The sequence below is a fragment of the Epinephelus moara genome, chromosome 2, assembly GCF_006386435.1.
Source record: "Epinephelus moara isolate mb chromosome 2, YSFRI_EMoa_1.0, whole genome shotgun sequence".
In the NCBI taxonomy this organism is placed as follows: domain Eukaryota; kingdom Metazoa; phylum Chordata; class Actinopteri; order Perciformes; family Serranidae; genus Epinephelus; species Epinephelus moara.
The window spans coordinates 28,887,657-28,907,434 of record NC_065507.1 but is presented as its reverse complement, the minus strand read 5'-3'; the positions used below and the strand labels follow the sequence as shown (position 1 = coordinate 28,907,434).

The 19,778-nt window shown below is 43.2% G+C and overlaps 1 protein-coding gene across 2 annotated transcripts in view; it reads right to left on the bottom strand.

Annotated features, from left to right (window-relative positions):
• Nucleotides 1–3,209: 3,209 nt before the first annotated feature.
• The window catches only part of robo1 (roundabout, axon guidance receptor, homolog 1 (Drosophila)), a 267,974-nt gene continuing 251,405 nt past the window's right edge, over nt 3,210–19,778 (bottom strand). For both annotated transcript variants that reach the window (XM_050062181.1, XM_050062191.1), the window contains 11 exons: nt 19,016–19,058; nt 17,088–17,242; nt 14,669–15,055; nt 13,831–13,947; nt 12,522–12,666; nt 12,004–12,234; nt 10,309–10,808; nt 10,051–10,212; nt 6,748–7,026; nt 6,453–6,646; nt 3,210–4,472 (listed from right to left, as the gene is read on the bottom strand). In XM_050062181.1, coding sequence (XP_049918138.1) covers nt 4,458–4,472; nt 6,453–6,646; nt 6,748–7,026; nt 10,051–10,212; nt 10,309–10,808; nt 12,004–12,234; nt 12,522–12,666; nt 13,831–13,947; nt 14,669–15,055; nt 17,088–17,242; nt 19,016–19,058 — 2,228 coding nt within the window. In that variant the 3' untranslated portion in view covers nt 3,210–4,457. The remainder of the gene's footprint in view (nt 4,473–6,452; nt 6,647–6,747; nt 7,027–10,050; nt 10,213–10,308; nt 10,809–12,003; nt 12,235–12,521; nt 12,667–13,830; nt 13,948–14,668; nt 15,056–17,087; nt 17,243–19,015; nt 19,059–19,778) is intronic.

The following is a 19,778-nucleotide window of genomic DNA, read 5'->3' as shown; positions in this document are numbered from 1 at the left end:
GTGTTGCTATGCAAACAGGTGATTAAGGATGCATCTACTTTTGAATCTATTTATGACACCACTGACTGTGGGAGCAGAAATCAGGCTTGTGTATGTGCACTCAGTTTCCCAATAATTGACATTTACCAATGCATATGGACAGCTTTACAGTATAAGTATGATTTCAAAAATGTGTATGCACATAAGAGATTTTTTAGTGAATCCAAAGCCCCTTTTGCTGTAGATACTAACACAGGGTATATACCAAAATCCTTAAGTCAAAATGAATACCTTTTAAGATCTTCTTCAGCACCATTTCCAGATAGATTTTGCAACTTTGAGTTCTTACAGGTCACATCACCAACACACATACAGTAGTATTCCAGAAAAAAAATGTCATTAAAAAAGTCACAGTAAAGTATGCCAGAAACATGTACTGAAAAAGTTATAGTATAATATGTCATTAAAAAGTGACAAAAAAGTCATAGTATGATAAACCATAAAATGTTAAAAAAAAAAAAAAAGAGTTAAAAATGGTGTAGAAAATGTAATATGTCATAAAAAATATCACACTATGTAACTGAAAAAGGCATAGTATAGTATGTCAAAAAAATGCACTAAAAATGATATACATGATATATACATCTTATGGATGTAGATTGTATAATTTGTTAAGAACAAAATGATGTAACAATGGTCAAGAGAAACAAAAATCATCGACATTTATTATGTCAACTCATAATGTGGCTCAGTAGTGCATATGGCCCCAATAACATCTGGGCATGCTTCTGATGAGTCGGCAGATGGTGTCCTGGGGGATCTCCTCTCAGAGCTGGATCAGGGCTTCAGTAAGCTCCTGGACAGTCTGTGGCGGTACTTGGCGGCCTTGGATGAACTGATACATAACATCCCATAGGTGCTGAATTGGATTTAGGTCAGGGGAATGGGATGGGCCAGTCAGTGGCATCAATGCCTTTGTCATCCAGGAACTGCCCACCCACTCTGGCCACATGAGGCCAGGCATTGTCCTGCAGGAACCCAGGGCCCACTGCACCAGGAGGAACCCAGGGCCCACTGCACCAGGAGGAACCCAGGGCCCACTGCACCAGCGCAAGGTCTTAGAAGCACTCTATGGAATTCATCCCGGTACCTAACAGCAGTCAGGGTACTGTTAGCTGTGACATGGAGGTCTGTGTGTCCCTCCAAGGATATGCCTCCTCAGACCATCACTGACCCATCACTGTTGGATGATGTCACAGGCAGCATAACGTTCACCACAGTATGTCCGGATGCTTTCATGCCTGTCACATGTGCTCAGATCTGCTCTCATCTGTGAAGAGAACGGGGCGCCAATAACGGACCCGCCAATTCTGGTATTCTCTGGTGAATGCCATTCGAGCTGCACCGTGCTGGGCTGTGAGCACAGGTCCCACGAGAGGATGTTGTGCCCTCATGACATCCTCATGGAGTCTGTTTCTGACAGTTTGGTCAGAAACAGTCACACCAGTAGCCTGCTGGAGGTCATTTGGTAGGGCTCTGGCAGTGCTCCTCCTGTTCCTCCTTGCACAAAGGAGCAGATACTTGTCATGCTGCTGGGTTAATGCTGTTCTACGGCACTGTCCAGCTCTCCTTGTGTAATGAGCAGTCTCCTGGTATCTCCTCCATGCTCTTGGGACTTTGCTGGGAGACACAGCAAACCTTCTTATGACCACAGGTCTGGATGTGCCGTCTTGAGGGAGCTAGACTACCTGTGCAACCTAATTTAGCTGCAGGTACCTCCTCATGCTGCTAGCAGAACACAAAACTAGAGAAGAATCAGTCAGGAAGGATAAGGAGCGAGGAACTGTCTGTGGCTACCACATGTAAAACCATTCCCTTTTGGGGGGTTGTCTCGCTTTTGCCTCTCCATTGCACCTGCTGTCACTTTCATTTGCACCAAAGCAGCTGTAATTGATTTACAATCACCTCTGCTTCCTAAATGGACAGATTGATATCCCTGAAGTTGAACTGACCTGGTGTTATAATGTAATGATAAATTGTTACCTTGTTTTTTTGAGCAGTGTATTAAAGTATGTCATAAAAAAATCATATCTTGTACTAGAAAAATGTACTGACATAATATAGTATATTATTAAAAAGCCAAAGGATAGTCTGTCATTGAAAAAAAGTCATAGTACACTATGCCATATAAATGTCACAGTATAGTATACTAGAAAGCTGTACTAAAAATGTTATTGTATTGTATGGCATAAAAAAGTCATAGTATACTATGCCAGGAATTATAACTAAAATGTCAAAGTATAGTAAGTCATAAAAAGTCAAAGTATCTTATGCTTTAAAATGTAAAAACAAATTGTCGAAGTGTAGTAACCAGAAAAATGTCACTGTAAAGTATGCCAGAAAAAATGTACAAAAAAATGTCAGAGTATCATATGTCATAAAGAAGTCGTAGTATATTATGTCATAAAAAAAGTCATAATACAGTATGCCAGAAAAATGCATGAAAGAATGCCATAATATAGCACGTAATAAAAAAAGTCATAGTATAATATACCAGAAAATTGTACTAAAAAATATCATGGTATCTATGTTGGGGGAAAAAAGTCATAGTATAGTATGTCCTAAAAAATGTAAAATCAACATTCATCTGAAACCTTTCACTTCCCCATTAGCTAGGCAGTTGAACACCCATGTGTAAAGGGACCTATGTGTTATGTTATCAAGAAGTAGTCAGTCATTGGGTCAGTAAGGGAGCTAACAGTTGTTCTTTTCAGATGCTTCTTGCAGGAATCCATAACTAACAGAATTCCACTACCCACCACAGTAATGATTAAATTTGTGCGAACTTTAGCATACAATGTTTTTGGACAATTATACATATTGAAACGGAACTACAAAATTTACCTCACAAAATGTTATTCAAGAACGTTTAATACTTATAAGGGGCCTTAATTTTAGTGAAAATTGATTAATAAACTTTTGACACGTTAAGACCCCGTGAACAACCTGTAATCATCAATAGTGCATACTGTCCCCAACAAATGCTCTTTTTAACTCACTTCTGCTAGAAATTACAATGCCCAACTGTTTAGAAAAATTACCTTCTTAAGAAGAAACTTTGTATTGTGTGACAGAAAATTGTGGGAGTTGCTGACATAATGAACCATGGTCACCCATATCCTTTCAGAGAATGTTGACAAATTACCAGAGGAGCATGTATAGTTTGAACTTTTTTTATTCGTCATTTTTTTTAGTTCTTTTTACTTTTTTGCTTTACGAAACAAATGTTTGCAGATGTCCTATGAATAAACAACAGCACCCTTCCTCCATTAAAAAAAAACAGGGGTCCATCACCCCTGCCTTATCAAGAAAAGAGACTCTTCTTGTCCAATTCCAACCTCTCCAGATTCCCAAAGTGACTCTTGTTTCCTGTATTTGACATTCGTTTAAGTGCATTAGTAGACAATGTAACCATTTCGATCAATGTGCAATAGCTGAGTTCATGGTCAATGCGAAAAGATATATACATTGCAGCTATGACTCACATTAACTGTCTTTTTCATCACTTGAGCTAGCGTCAGAACCGGAGAGGGAGATAATCACAACGCAAGGAGTCTCCTTTCAAGCACAGCCTTCGTAAACAGCAACCTTTACCTACATCATCATCATCGTCATCATCATCAGGATTAACTAGACTCTTTTGTCATACCTGTTTTCCTCCAGTAAGACAAAAAGGTTAATAGATAGAATGGTTTAAAATAAAGTTTAGTGATTGTGCTTTTAAAACCAAAGTAAAACAAATAACAAACATTGACAACAACACGAAACATAACAGTGCATTACAAAAAACAAAAGAAAAGAAAAAAAAAAATCCCAAAGTGGCACTTTCTTGGGGCAGCTAAATAATATAGCAATTTACAACATGGATGGAAATGATAAAATAATAATTATATTTACTGGCATAATAAAATTAGAATTCGCAAAATAAAACAAGGAAGACAAATTTGAGGTACCACAGTGGGTAAAACAAAGAGGACATCATGTATACACGTATATTTACAGACAGTCCACCCCTCTCTGCTCGCAGGTATTTTATTACAGTAACGTGACTGTATCGGCTCTCCAAAGTTCTTGTAGAGGCAAGCAGAGTCATGTCAATGTCTGGAGTAGGATTTCACTCCATATTGCATTGGAATTAAACATAAATATACTACTGCGTATTTTGTTTTGAATGCACCATTCTTTTATCTTCTGACACTCTTTCCTTTTTTAAAATGGACATAGAAAATGATAAGTTAGAAAAAACAAAACAAAAAAACATTGGTCTGTTTTCCAGATGTAAAGAAACACTACTGATGTACAGTATGATGGCAGCCAACATGATGGTGAAATACTGAGATATTTAAAATCGTAAGAGAAACAATGGTGCTCCGCTATTGGAAAAATCAGGACAGTTCCTCGGTTTCCTCCTCTGTTCTTCAGCTTTCTACCATCTGGGGAAAAAAACAAACAAAAAAAGATTTTGGTTATAATCAGTTTTTCATAACTCGGGTGATCAATCCTCTGGTATTCGCTTCATCGTAGACGTATCTGTATCTGCGTATATGTCAGCCGATAACTAAAATAGATTTGCAATACAGAGAGGCTAATACCAGCCTTACGTCAAATGACTTTTAAGCGGTTTCACTGTCGTAGGAAAATTTCCAATGTCAGAATAAATTCATGAAAGTTTTACCAAAGGTGGTGCGTGCTTCCATGTTCCCGAATGTTTGGTGTAAGGTCATCTTAAAACTCAGCCCGAGCTGTCTAAAGTCAGACTTTACCTCATCTTGTCATTCCGACAAAATCAAACGTTTAATTATCCATTTTAGTTTTGGCTCATGCATATAGTTAAGTTCAATGACACAAACATTGTTAACAGCTGGGGGTGAGACGATCCATTGATCTGGATCGATATATCGATTCAGTGATCAACGATCCAGTATCATCGATGCAAAGTGAAAACATTGATCGTCATCTTTAGGTACGCTTTTATTTTGAAAGTCCATGTCACCGTCAGGCAGTGGCAGGCAAATGGCAAGCAGTCAAGAGAAATACGATGAAGATAACGTTTTTTACTCAGGAATAAATCAGAAGTGTGGAATATATTTTCAATTTCGGAGAAAAATAGGGGTCAACAGACAGAGCACGTGCTATACGTAAACAATGCTGTTACGAGATAAAACATGACGTAACGTTACTTCTCAGCAACATTAGCAACTCTGTTCAGTTAAAAACGCATGCAGGCTGAAATTCAACTGTGCTGTTCTGTCTGTGATGCAGTGACCTAAACCAACAGTGAGTATGAAAAAGCATGAATAATACATGTAATTTTATGAGGTACGAATGGAGGAACGTCTGCTAGTGCTAGGCTAATTTATACAATGTAAACATGGTTGAGCTAATAATGGGTAATAGCAAAACACAACTGCCATGTCTGTGAACCTTGACATTTATTATTGAGCTTAATTTAATACCTTTGTTAAATGATCTTGTTATTAAGCCATGTTTTATGGCTGTTGGGAGAAGGTTGCCTTCAGGGCTTTGAGCCGGATAGACCTTTAGTTTTATGAAAAAGATCAGCATTTGGGTTAAAACTGAAAAGATTTCTTTCACAAAGATCTTTCTGGCAGAAAGGTTAACTTATCCCATGTGCTGTGTAATGTGCGTTAGTGGAGTCAGTATAAAGTACACATTACTGCACTTCAGCGGTGACAGTTATTTACATTATTTATGTGCTGCTTTTATTTTTTATGGCCAAAAGCAAAAAAGAAAGGCGTGGCTGCTTCTTCTGTCATCAATATGTGCATATGGTATCGTCTCGTATCTATCACAGGCCCCTGTATCGTATTGAAATCATATCGTGGCAGACTTTATGCTATCAGCAAATATTGTATCGTTGACCAAAGAATCAATATGATATAGTAACATGATGAAACCAGTGATTTACACCACTATTAACAACCAATAGCTGTGCACTCTACAGCACCAAACAAGACGCAGTAAACCAGGTAGACAGTAAACATGGAGGGGACTCAGACCCAAGAATGTGAACAAGTCTCAGTTCTCTCTCCTGTGGGAGAGGAGGAGAAATTGGTGGAGTTGTGGAGTGAACAGCAGTTGGTGTTTAATTCAGCGTGTCTCTGATCCCTCAACCGCCACTTATTTTAGTGAGACTTATTAATTGTTTAAACGGTTTGCTTCTTATTTTCACAGTCTCCTCCACTAAAATAGTGCAGCTAACTAACAGGCTGGTAGCATGTTGAGGATACAATATTCAAAATGTCAAGTTTGTACGAAAATATGTTTTTTTTTTTATGGATTACTTTGATGCCGAATCAACAAGAATACTGTCGACATGACACCTTTTATCATGTGTTCCTAGAATAGTAGTAGAGGTCTAGGGATAGTCTCAGTACTTTGTAAGTCTGTACCTCTAGCTCTTCATCTCCTGGTTGGAAGGCCCCCGTGGTGTTGAGGCCCATGTCTGCAGGGTTCCTGCGGCCTCCTTCTCCTCTCCGCCGGCCCCCTGAGCCCCTAGAGGACATGGAGCTGGAGGAGCTTGGGTCTCGGGGGCTGTTGACTGTGGGGAACTGTGGTCGGCTATAGGGCATAATGTCCTCTGAACCTAGGGACAAAAAACAATCGTATGAGGAATTGAGACTTGCGTAATCAGAAACACTGCACACAGTGTCGAGGGATTCCCTCACATTGTATTTGTTATCGTACCTGCGTGTTGGCGTGCCTTGTTGGCAGTGCTACCCTCATGTTTATTCCCTTTCCCTCCATGGGCACTCTTTTGTCTCTCCTGAGCGTCTTTGCGTTCAGACGAGCTGGTTCTGGTGTCCGAGCCCTCTCTGGGCCGATAGCCCACTGTCCCTCCTCTCTTGTCTCGGCCCGCCTCACCTGCTTTGGGGGAAATCACTCCCCGGCCCTCCAGGGCTGCCTTGGAGGGATGTGTAGGTGACTTAAGCACTGCTGGAGGTGGGATGGGAGGAGGTGGGAGATCTGATGGATAAACACAGGAAGTAAGGACACATTAACCACTGACATCAGAACCTAGGGTTTAGGTAATTGCACAAGACTGAGGAACAAGAATCTGTGTACTCCTGAAACTTCAGTGTGTATCATCTGTCAGTCAGTTGTCTCACACCTGCAAGGTGATACACAAACACAGCTGGAGCTTGTGCTCATACACTTAGAGCTGTACACATAGCTCTGCCGAAAGGAAACTCCTCCGCACAGACAGTAAACAAAACAGATGACACTAGAGAGGCTGAATCTGGCCAGAGAGTTATGAGATTTGAGAGGAGGAAGAGGGGAGCGTGACGGTCAGCAGCTGGCTCTCTGACCTGCTCGACTTCCCCTGTCGATGAATCAATGCTGCTTGTCCTTGAGCCATTATTCATGTAAGGCCAGCCAGTGGGCCGCCTGGCCTCTCACACATCACACAGCCATCTAAACAAAACGCTGAGAGAAAAGCCTTATCTGCCTTCGATCGATGGCTTTTCATCTTCTAATCAGCTTCCAACCTGAAGGATGGTTTTGTCGGCGGTCAGACCCATAATCCACATAGGATTAGAAAGTTAATAAACGAAGCAAGTGCCAGCTCTCACACCTTGCTTGCATTCCGAAGGCCACCATAGACTCGTTTTAGAACATGGGACTCTTTGGAGAATCACAGCCTTTATTTCCGTTTTTACACACGATAGGCTAATGGGGCAGGTGATGTCTTTGCTGTGTCTTGTTGGCGGAATCAGGCAGCTTCAATACACTCTTCTGATTATCCTCCACCTCCAACCACTCCTCCTGAATACAAAAGGGGGCCAGTCAATATCATACAGCAGTGAGGCGTCTGCAGTTTTTTAATATCTCTCTTGCCTCTTGAGTCCTGCCTCAGTCTGAGTCCGATCAATGCCACAGTCTGTGAGATATGGCTCACTACAAGGGAGGAGCAGAGCGCCTGTTAGATTTATGAGGAAATATCGGCGAGGACAGAGCTCAGGCCTGAAAAGTGTCTCTGGGCTTGCCAAGGAGGATGTACTGGAGGGCCTGGTGGTTAATTAGGTAGACAAGGTTGAGACAAATGAAAAGAGACAGGAACGGGTTAAGTTCAGAGAGGAGGTAGACAAAGGCATTAGAGTCAAACACAATATGANTTTCTTCAGGTGGTTTGGAAAGGGGAGGTTGGACACGAGCGGGGGGGGGGGGGGGGGGGGGGTTATGACTTGGGTGTTTTCACATCCACTGTGCAAACGAGAGTGAAATGAGTGGGTCAGAGAAGGGTAGGGGTGGGGAAAGGAGGCTGCTGGGGTGCAAGGGGGGGTTGCTGGTTTACTTGTTTTTCTGCCTTTTTTTTTTTACCGGCACCTTAAGTGATCTTATTTATGTGTATTTGGTGACGCTGCCTGGATAGTTGTCTCAATCCTGAGTTCTTCAAAAGGTAGAGAGATGTAAAACTATTTATAGAAACACACAGGAATGCACATTACAATGCACTGTGTGCATAGCAAACATAGTAAGTGTTTTCTTGCTGTCCTCCTTTAAATTTCCTTCATCCAACACCTCAGCGCCAGTCTCCCAGACCACAGACAGGGTATGTAGGGTGGGGGTTGAAGGGAAGACAGAGGGGGAGCAGGGGGAGGCAATAACCTCCAAATGAAAAACAATCCATTCAGATCAAATGCAATCAGCAGGAGGACTGATGGACAGACAGAGCTGCAGAGCTGTCAGTCTGCCCCCTCGCTGCTCAAACAAAGACTGAGGAGAGGGGAGCACGGGAGAGGAGGAGAGAGTGGAAAGGGATGGAGAGATCACTCCAAAGGGAGGGGCAGCGGATGGGGAAGAAGCCAGGATATAAGGATGATGGCAGGAGGCGGAGGTTCGGGGGGGGGGGGGGGTTTCTGCAGTGATATAGCTGGTCTGGCTCCCAGTGAGCGGGATATTAAATCTCCCTGTCAAGTGCTTCCAACACTCAAGGACACCTGACACTAAGAAGAGAGCCAGCTCTGGGACAGCACATACTGTACACAGCAGAGTGAGTGTGTGCACACACTCACATACAGATATATTAAAAAAAAAAGAAGATCTTTCCACAAGATCAAAGCACGAAGGAAACAGCCAGAAAGAAGTGGCTTTCCACTGTTAGGCTGTGTGTTGTAAAGAATGATGCTGTAAAAGTCAATTGCTCTTTTACTTAACAAGGTTAAAGCTTTTCCTTCTGTGTACAGCTGCACTGGTATTTAGCCCCTGTTTGGTTTATGTTCGGCTCCTGCCGAGTGAAAGGTGGCACTTCAGTATGAGCCACAGCACCTGGAGCAATTTCATTAGTGGCTAGAGTGGAGAGACATCCCAGTGTCAGCATAGCCAAGCTGGGCAGAGCTCCCCTGAGACAGCCCCGTCCCCCTCCCACTCCTCCCCACCATGGCCCTGGCCTCCAGCCCACCACTCGCCCGATCTGTTCAGCACCGTCACAGATTAGGAGTGATGCCATGTATGCATGTGCATAAACACATGAGAGAAGATGATTAAAACTCTGGCTCATGGCACACCCATACTCAGTCATTTACGGACACTACATCACAGTAAACTGCACTTTTCCCTTCCATATCTGTAGAGGGAATAGAGGCAGAGCCATTGATACAAACTGGCCATCTGTGTACTTGTGGGATACAGCTAAACCGCTACCACTGCTACATGTCTCTCTCCGTCAGTCTGTTGGCTGTATTAAGTCATTAATACCTTTTACAGATAAAACATGTACATACCTAATACCAACTTAGCTTTAATATATGGAAGATTGTCAATAGCTGCAATATTTCAGACCATTATCAGACCTACACATTATTTTCTAAAAAAGAAACCCTGGATGTTTAATTTGTATATGACATAATAGATTTATACCAACAATCCAGCTCATTTAATCTTAAATATTTAAGAAGAAATCTACATGCAAAAACATGCAGTACATGTCTAGCTTGTATGATTTTTACAGAATTTCAGTTTATAATACTGCAGTTTATTTATGTATACCTTCATTGTAGGCATCACGTCGCTGGTTCCCTGGATGACCTGCAGGATGCTGTTTCTGCTTCTTGGGAGGCCTCCTGTGTACAGCTGCCATACTCATGTTACTGTCTGTAGACACCGGGCTGCCAGGACGGTGACCTGACGGGTTTATTTGGTATTTTCGCGCTGACAAAAGAAAAGGGAACAGGTTGCTATTACTACGTCTAAAATTTCCTGCAGCAACATATTTTGTAAACATTGGGCAACCATATAAAAACCCACCTGAAGCTCCTCCGACATCTTGGCCCAGTGTGTTGGGATATTTGGCCACCCTGAGGCCTGAATACTCTGCCGCTGCGGCAACCGCTTGAGCAAAGTCAGCATCAGTGAAGAAGGATCCATCTGATGAGCTGACGGCACTGGACCTCCCTGAAGAGACATTATCCTCTTCAGAAGCCGACCCCCATCCGTTGATCATGGAGCCGGTCACCGAGCTCTCCAGGTCGCCCATGCTGGACGCGGGCGTCTGTTCGAGCCCTCGTAGCAGCAACCTTCGCGGATGCATCTGGGGATGGTGGGGGTGTGTGTGGGGGTGAGTGTGGTGGTAGTGCATCTTGGCCACCTCTGCATCTGTCTCGTCACCTTCCTCCTCCTCTTCCTCCAAAATATCCTCCTCCTCCTCCATACCGTCAGTGTCCAAGGCCAATGGGCTGGTGATGTACCCATATGTGTGTGAAGGGGAGAGGGGCCTTGGAGGGGGTGGGGGGCTCACAGCGTGGCGCCTGAGAAACACACAGAAACCCGTCATATTTTTGATAAATAATAGAGATGTTCCCATACCATTTTTCCTTCCTGTTGCAGATTGCGATACCTGTACTTGCATATCGGCTGATATAGAGTACTGATCCGATACCATTGTGATTACCATTGGTATGGGATCAGTCTATAGACTCTTGTACTCGCCGATACCTGATGCAGCATATTAGGCAGTATCGGAGGCATTTCCAGTCCTGGTATCGGTGTTAGAACAACTCTCATTAATTATGTATAAAAAGTAAAACACCAGACAATTATTATAGGACCACACAGCCAAGTACAAATCATATGCAATTTACATTAATGCTGATGATTTCTGAGGTACATCCAATCACATTAAAGGTCTACTGTGTAGGATTTAGTGGCATCTAGTGGTGAGGTTGGAGATTGCAACCAACTGAAACTTCTCCTGTGTGCCAAGTGTGTGGGAGATCAACTGTTGCCGACATGAAAACAACATGGTAACAACATGGTGGACCTGCCCCATATGTAGATATAAATGGCTCATTATGAGGCAACAAAACCTGTTTCTTAGTTTCAGGTGATTATAAACTAATGAAAACATATTTATAAATATTATATTCCATTCTGCCAATATGTCTCTTTAAATCCACTGGACATTTGAACAGTGGACTTTTGAACTCAGGATTTAAGAGTATATGGCAACGGTGTCCAGAAATCACATTCAGAAAATGAGAATATATAAATGCCAATTTTGTATCTTACTTTGAACTGGCTGCTTTTTGGCAGTTTAATCCTGAAAGTGAGATGTCTTCATTTCTTTGCACACTAACATGGACAAGTTCCCGCTCACAGCTGGATTACCACACAGTGATATTATTACTTTGACAAAAAAAATGAAATGTAGACTGTGATGTATTACTTATTTCAAACAACTCTCAAATCACTGCGGGTGATTTTTATGCTGTACTGAAATGATGTGAAACAAATGGCTCCCTTGAAGGTAAGAAATCAATCTAAAACCTCAGATATGCTATTGAAAAATGGCCAAGAGTGCTGTGCAATATAGGATAGGAGTTAATGGGCTAAAACATGGAAACAGTTGTGAATTTCAAATGCTTGGGAGATATATTTCCTGCACACAGGCTGACCACTCTTCTTTCACTACTTGTTACGCCTGTAGAAGTCATGCAGGTGTACCTGCGTTCGTGGCTGTCGGGTGCGTCTTGGAGCATCGGCTGCATCTCTTCCTGGGGTGAGGGTGTGAGAGTGGCTGTGGACTGGTGACTGTAAGATACAGCTGCGGGGGAAGAGGCTGCCCCTCGGATGGGAGGAGTGGGCCCCCTCTCCATCTCCTCTTCCTCCTCCAGCTCATCAGGCTGCAGGTACATGTGAGAGGGGGGCATGGGGCACTGCATGTCTGGTTCACAGCTGCCAGCAGAGAGAAACCAGCCTCGTTATCGTCATATCACTCACAAAAAAACATGAATGTTTTCACATACTGAAGCCAGGAAAACATAAACTAAATATTCATGGCATCCTTCTATCAAGGTTTGACATGAGTCTAGCACTAATAGATAGAGAAGCCTTGGGGCAAATGCTTGCACTGAAGGCAAGAAACAGGAGAGAAGGCAAGACGATTGAACTCGTATTTAAATACAGTGTCTGCATGCCTGTCAGATTGTCTGTGTCTTTGTGTCTGTGCAGACATGTCCCACCTTTCTTCCATGGATAGAGAGTACTCCTCTGTGCTCCGACTTGGGGGTGGGTTTGCAGGGGGAGGGGGCAGAAGGTCAGCCCAATTCATTGTGCTCTGTTTGGGTAGTTTGGGGGTGCGTACTCCCTTCTTCTGACCCTGACTCCCTGCTCAAACGGAAAAAAACAGCACTCCATCACTCACAAGACACCTATAGACACATAACTTGCTCTGTCTCTGAAAAACACATCAATTATTAATGTTGAAGAAATAGTAAGGTAATGAGTGAGGAATTGACAGCAGATAAAATGCATTAACAAGGCTGGCAAACAAAGAAAAGATCATTTTACACGGCAGAGTGCAAAGGCTAATGCAACCCTCCACTTTAATGCAAGTGTGCACACATACCTCTCAGTTATTAAATGATGGGAAATACTATAAAACCCAGTCATTTCCCTACAGCGGTATTACCAAGTACTAAGCGAAAAGGTAGAAAGAAAACGGCAGAAAAGGGTCCAATTAATACCAAACTATTAGAATTGTGAACCAATGAGCTGTGAGGTGCATCGAGCACTAAAGGCTTCTCCTTAATGGCTTGAACTTCAAACGCAATATCAGAATGGATACATGGCATTAAGGTGGCAGTGTTGCATGCCGTCTGCAATGTGTTATCATTTGTCCTTGTCCGCGGACAGACATTGAAGCCCTGATGAAATTAGGCTGCTCCATACTGGAATTAAAGTAAAGCCAATTAACGGAAGCAATGCAAACTATGCAAGGACAAACTGAGAAATGAAATAGAAAGCAGGGAAACAAAACAAAAAAGCAGAGTTAATAAAAAGCTCCTTTTATTGAATTTGCTTTAAACATCCCCTGGATGACATTGCACCCAGGAAACAAAAGGCACAAGCGAATGCCTGGCACGATGCGCCTTTGTTTGGAGGCACTGTTGTCAGTTTCCATTTCTCTTTTTGTTCTGCAATTTTCGACTTTCTGAAGGCATCTCCCTTTCAATTTCTCCTCAAGATAGGCTGACATGGAAATTAATCAAATTAGCATTTTAAAGCACGCATTATTAGCGTCTCGAGGTGATTTATTGCTTTCGAGGAAAATTGGGATTTTCAAATGGAGTTGCGGAGTTATATGGATTATATGGTTCACAAAAAATAATAAGGTGGGAAAATTTGGCAGATTAAATCGAGCAAAATATCAAAAACAAAACTATTAATTTTAAGTGAGAGAAAGAGCCTCAGGAGGGGTTTATTTTACAACCTCGCACTGCCCTTTCTGCAGCTTGTTTTGTATTTTCCTTTATGCCCCAACTCTCTTACCAGAGGTACTACTGCTGCCTCGGTCAGAGCTGTTGTAGGAGCCTCCAGTGTGGCTGTCATGGGTCTGGTTGTAGGGGATGGTGGCTGGCATTGGGCTGTCACCTCCTCTGTAGCGGTCTGATGGTGGGGAGAATGGAGCTAAAGGTTAGTGTGGGCCCCCGGCAGACATCGTGCCAACTCAAAAAGTTTCAAGCAAAGCAAAGCATCCACTTTGTACCAAACCACCTTACCATGGAAATGTGAAATGATGTATGATAATTTATAACAGGAATGCAAAGGACAGAAGGCATGCAGTTCATGCGTTATAATTTTCAGGTGAGTATGTGAACACATGCAACATCTCCACAAGAATCTCAAAACTATCACACCAGATGTGGTTCCTTTCTGCAGGTACAACCAGGTGATGATAGCTTCGTTCAAAGCGGTTAAAGATCCAAGAGTTATCTTTGTCTTTCCTTTAGAAATCTGATACCAAAGATAAACCCTCACACCTGCCTTCATCACAAAGAGACAACCCAGATACCATACAATGACAGCAATTCAGGCCTGGCCCACGTTTAAGCGGCAAAGATTACACATGATTGCATGGAGGGTGATGAGGGGGTTACATGAATGCCGTACAGACAGGCAGAAAGAAAGAGTGATGACGCTTATGTTGACTGAAAAGGAGCGAGACAGAACCAAGGTAAATATGAGCATGAAACTCTTCTACAGGCTTCCACAGTGAGGCTGAAAGAGCCGGGAGAGGAGAGAACAGAGGGGAAAAATCAAGTGGAGGAAGATCATGGCTCGGAGATGACCTCTTTAATCATGGCTGCTGCGTATTCCACACACTCACCCTTGTTCAGCTTGTTTTGCTCCATGATGTTGTACTGCAGCTGGGAGCCCATTTCCTGTTTCTGCTGCTGGACTGAGGTGGGCTTCCAGCAGTGTTTTTCATTCATCTCCCCTCCACCTAGGAGTCCTCCTCCACTCCCTCCGGTTCCTCTGTCTGAGTTAACGTTGTTGCCCATGATGGAGGACTGGATGAGCTGGGTGGTGGCGTACGGCGTCGGCTGGCCCCCTGGACCCACAAAACGGCCATCTTTTAGGTTCGGGCTGTTGAAGGTCTTCATCTCATTGATCTTGTTGGACAAGTCTACATCTCCATAGACGCCTGATTCTGGCACCATGAGGTTGGTCTGCTTGTTTTCCATCTGGTTGTTATAATTGGCGATGCAGTCGGCTGGAGAACATGAGGAGGTTATTTAGTCAATCTCGCCTACTGCTGATCAGCTTAGGCGCAGTATGCCTAGTCGGTGAAAAGCTTTGAAACAATAGGACATCATCTGATCTACTGTAGAGCTCACAGCATTTATTTGAGGAAAGTGAATTATATTTACATCAGATCATTTTAAGCTATTAAAAGAGAGAGAGGGACATTTCTATTCCTGTTCAACGCCTCGGTTTTGTTAGCCAAATGATGATCTACTTTAGGTGAGTGACACAGGTGGTATTACACCTTTCCCGCTCAGCCTCCTCTCAGTCTCATCCATGACTCAGTGTGGGTGTCATCTCTGTTCTTTCCCATCTGACGGTGGGAGCATCTTTGCTCATTGAGAGGGACAGAAAGACATGTCTGTATCAAAGACCTGGAATGAGGCGCGCAGTAAAAGCACAGCTCCACTGACAGATCCAATTTTCCCTGGCTCATAAAATATTCAAATCCTCCAGCAGATCTGAGAGCCAGCCTTGCGGTAAATACCAAGGACGGCCATAGGTGCACGCTGCTCGTGCCGCGCACCTCGCATTTCAGCAGCACAGAACAGCTTGACACTTCAAAGGTTGACGTGTGAAAGCGCCCCTATGGCTGAGATAAAGGGACATTAACTCCTATTTCTTTGCTCTGTCACCTAGTCAGTGATCCTCTTAATGTTCACAGAGTTTAGGTTTGGCACACACACAAAGCATGCGACTGGCAAGCTCCTTAGTGTCATACAGCAGGGTGTCATGCGGAGAGTGAGGGCTGCCTTTAGCCTGTTATACCCTGTTAAACATCTCACACCATGTTTAGGTAGATCTGAACACTTCAACCTCAGACGGGTGATTAGCACAAAGAAAGAACTAAACTTGATGACTATAAAGTCCACAGAATGAATTATTAATCCTCAATGGGAACAGTTTGAAGTAAGGAGAAACTGTTGAATGGCTGGATGGATATTAGGCTGAACAGCTGGATAGGAATTATGGGGCTGCCCTTAAAGGCATGGTCCCAAAGTGCATAATTTAGAACATAAAGCATTTCATTGCAGGCCAAGTTTCCGACGATAGGGTTGTTTAAGACTCGGGTCACAGCTGAAAGTGAATAACAGCAAGTCCTGTGTCATCTAAGCTGACAGTTTTGGCTGCGAGTTTTACTCTTTTCTCTCCTCAGATAGGTCACTGCGAGTATGTGTGTGTGTGTGTGTGTGTGTGTGTGTGTGTGTGTGCATATAATAATGTATATTGTATCGTAGTGGTGTATATGATATTGAGGCCAAATTTGCTCCCTTTTGTTTACAACTGTACTAGTGCTGACTAAATTAAAAAGGCCACCTGGTGGTGTTCCATAAGTCTCCTCCCCTTTTTTCCTCTCCACCTACCCTACCCTACTTTCCCTCATTCACGCTCTCTACCTCCGCTCATACATCTCAGCGTATGTTTCATCATATACTTATTCTTCGTCATTCCTTTCCCCCCCCCTTTCCATCTGGTCTTCCAGGTGCACCTTTCTCCCTCTATCATTCTCTCTTCCTTTGCTCCTGGCCAAAGTCTGCAGTCCAGCCTTGACCTCTTCGCCCGCTGCACATTTCTTAAATAACTGAGCACTTAGGGGAAATTACATTACCGGCTATAACAACAGTATGGAAATCAGCAGAGCAATTCGATTAGCAACAGAGTAGAGCCATAAGCCCCTCTCAGTGTGCTCCTTTTATTTCCTGCCTAAAACAGCTCTACTTTAACCTCAGATAAATCAAACACACAAGCACACAGCCTCTCTTAATCCTAATATTTCTTCAGGTTTTTCTTGTGGAGACCTACAGAAAGGAGAGATACACAGAACAACTCTCCGGGGAGCTAACCCAGATATCAGCTTCTACTTCCTTTTGCACTGCAGATTCCCCCAGCTCCTACGTTTCTTATCTCTACAGTTATTTTGTCAACCACTGCATCATTGCGTTTGAGGCGAGTGTTTATTTTGGTTGTTGCTTATGTACGGAAGTGCCGGCACGACGTACCTGGGCGGCTGTATGTTGCCAAGTTGCTGTCGCTGTTGCCGTTGCCTGCAGTGCAGCAGTTGATGCTGCAGTCGTTGTGGTTGGAGCAAGAGTTGGGCCATGTGTCTGCCAGCCAGGGCTGAGTGGCAGATTCCCCAATGTTTAGCAAACCAGGCCTGTAGAAAAAAAAGAGAAAAGAAAGACCAAATGGTTGACAATAGTAAGAGACTGAGCCAACACCACAATGACATTTATGTGAATGAACTGAAACACCCACAGTAACACAATATTTAAAAGAAGATTATATGGAGTTTATTTATCCAGCAGCTGAGAATAGGAAAAATCCGGCTTTAGTACTTTTTGCCTTTTGGACACACACACACACACACACACACACACACACACACGGGCCCAGGGAGCACATTAGAAAAAAAGCCCAGCTAAATAGATTGTGTGTGCTTGACTTGCCCACAGCCGATGACACTTTCCCTGAGCCCTCGTGAGCATTAGCGAACCGCCTGGATTAGACAGCCAGATAAAATTCACTCCCAATGTTGCGAAATGTGCGTCCTGAACAGCCAGTGAACCACAAATGCTCCCTGAGTAGATTCCTCGGTGTCACACAACATCTCTATCATTTAAAGTTTTTTTTCTTTTAAGCCGCACAGAAGGAAACTAGTGAAACTCGAGCACCAGAACAGAGACCCATGCGGACCAGTCCTACACATCATCGTCTCACCATCCATCTCTATTGTTTCCACGTCTTGCTCCTATTTCTTCAGCTTTAATCCAAATACAATACATGATCACTTGCTCAACAGGATTCTACTGTACTACCTCACCTCAGGCCAACCACTGAGTGTTAACAGAGCTGAGAATGAAAAGTCTCCCATTGCTCGTGAAATGAATCAATCTAGCACACAAAGAGAATGCAGTCTGCTCTACTAGGGCCATATACTGTTTCAGTATTCAAATCTCCACAGTGCAACTCCCATTTTGCATATCCCAACACTGAATAAGCACTGAATTACGTTTCCTCATTCCCTCTCAAATGACTCATTTCTTGGATTCATTTTGGGTAATGAACACATTTGTCTTGTACAGCCAAATACAATCTCACAATAGCTCCTCAATCACCCTGGCAGTTGTATGTTGATATTGAATGGCCATTGTCTTTGTGCAGAGCTGACACAGCCATGCTGCGTACGGGATTCAATCATAGAACTGGATAATATAATGAATATGGATTTACTGCTGATGGCTCCGAGCTAACTATCCATTCACACACACACAAATGTACACTTATAGTCAGTACTGTGTACATTCTGTGCTCTCAGTAAAAAGAGGGCATCAAATTAATACAAACAGATGAGTGACAAATTAAAGTAAAATATGTATTTCCTCTTTTCTGTCAGCACACTCAATTTTCACTGTTTCCCAGCTGTATGAAAACATGCCAAATGCCATCCAGTGGATACACAAATGAGTGGGAACAAGTTGATCCCTGCCAAGTGTAATTCTGCACAGTCTCACTGTTTGTGCACAATGCACCATTCCACAACACGAAGAGGTGTGCTGTTACCGCTATGTGTGTGCATGTATCTCCATTAATGTTTTCCAGTGACGCTATGGCACAGCCTTGTGGCTGGACGTGGCTCTTCACCACATAGGATGAGGATGGGCTCCTGGCAGACTACATGGGGCTTTGTTCCTGTTACCATAACATGTTTAATGCACATCCTCACCCCTCCTCAGCTCTCAAGAAAGTCACAGCACTCCCCCTAGTGTTTGTTGACTGAAAGTACACATGCCCAACCCTGCTCATGGAAGTTTAACATCCTGCTGCTGCTGTTAATGTATTCTAATCACCATTACATTTCCCAAAATGTGATGTGTATTTTAAATATTATCATGCACACTTTTTCTAAAAACAATAAATGAACTCTTACCTTCCAGCGCTGCTTACACCTTCTCCTCCTCTCTGATAGGCCACTGAAAAGAGAGGAGATGATGAGTTTCCAACATGATTTCACCACAACTGTCAGCACATCATCATCCTTACCACTGTCATACAAGGTCAGCATATTAAACTGATTTTAAATTGTCACTTTTGCTGCTACTTTTTACGTGTGTGTGTTATTGTATCAGTTCAAGTGAGCATGTAAATGAATGTGTGTGGCATAATTTCGGCTGAGTCACACACACACACACACACACACACACACACACACACACAGCAACAGGCGCAGGAGGAGGATATGTAAGAGGCTTATGAAGAGCAGAGATGCAGAGCTCTTTGGGTGTCTGGCTCGGGTTCAGTGTGTTTGAAGCTTCGCGCGCTGAAAGTTGGACTCTTTCAAGGAGCTCTAAGCTGCCGGTGTGTGAAGGGGAGATAAACTTCCAACTTTAATTACAATCTCTTCCCTGAGAGCAGAGGAGGTGGAAGAGGGGTAGGTCGGGCCTTAGCTGTGTCGGTTCCCTGTCTCGTTTTCACAACAGGAAGTGTGGTTCTGGCCTTTGCGTGCAGCCAAAGGAGCTCTTGGCTTAGCTCTCTAATGCAAACCAAAGTATCACAATCTAATTCTAGATTGAAATCAACATAATGCACTGTAACATCCTGGTTTTACACTAAGTACCAGGGCAGGGGTTTTCTTCTTAAAGAGACAGAAACCTAACCACACAAGCAAGGAGTGCGTTTCACCTGAAAGATTT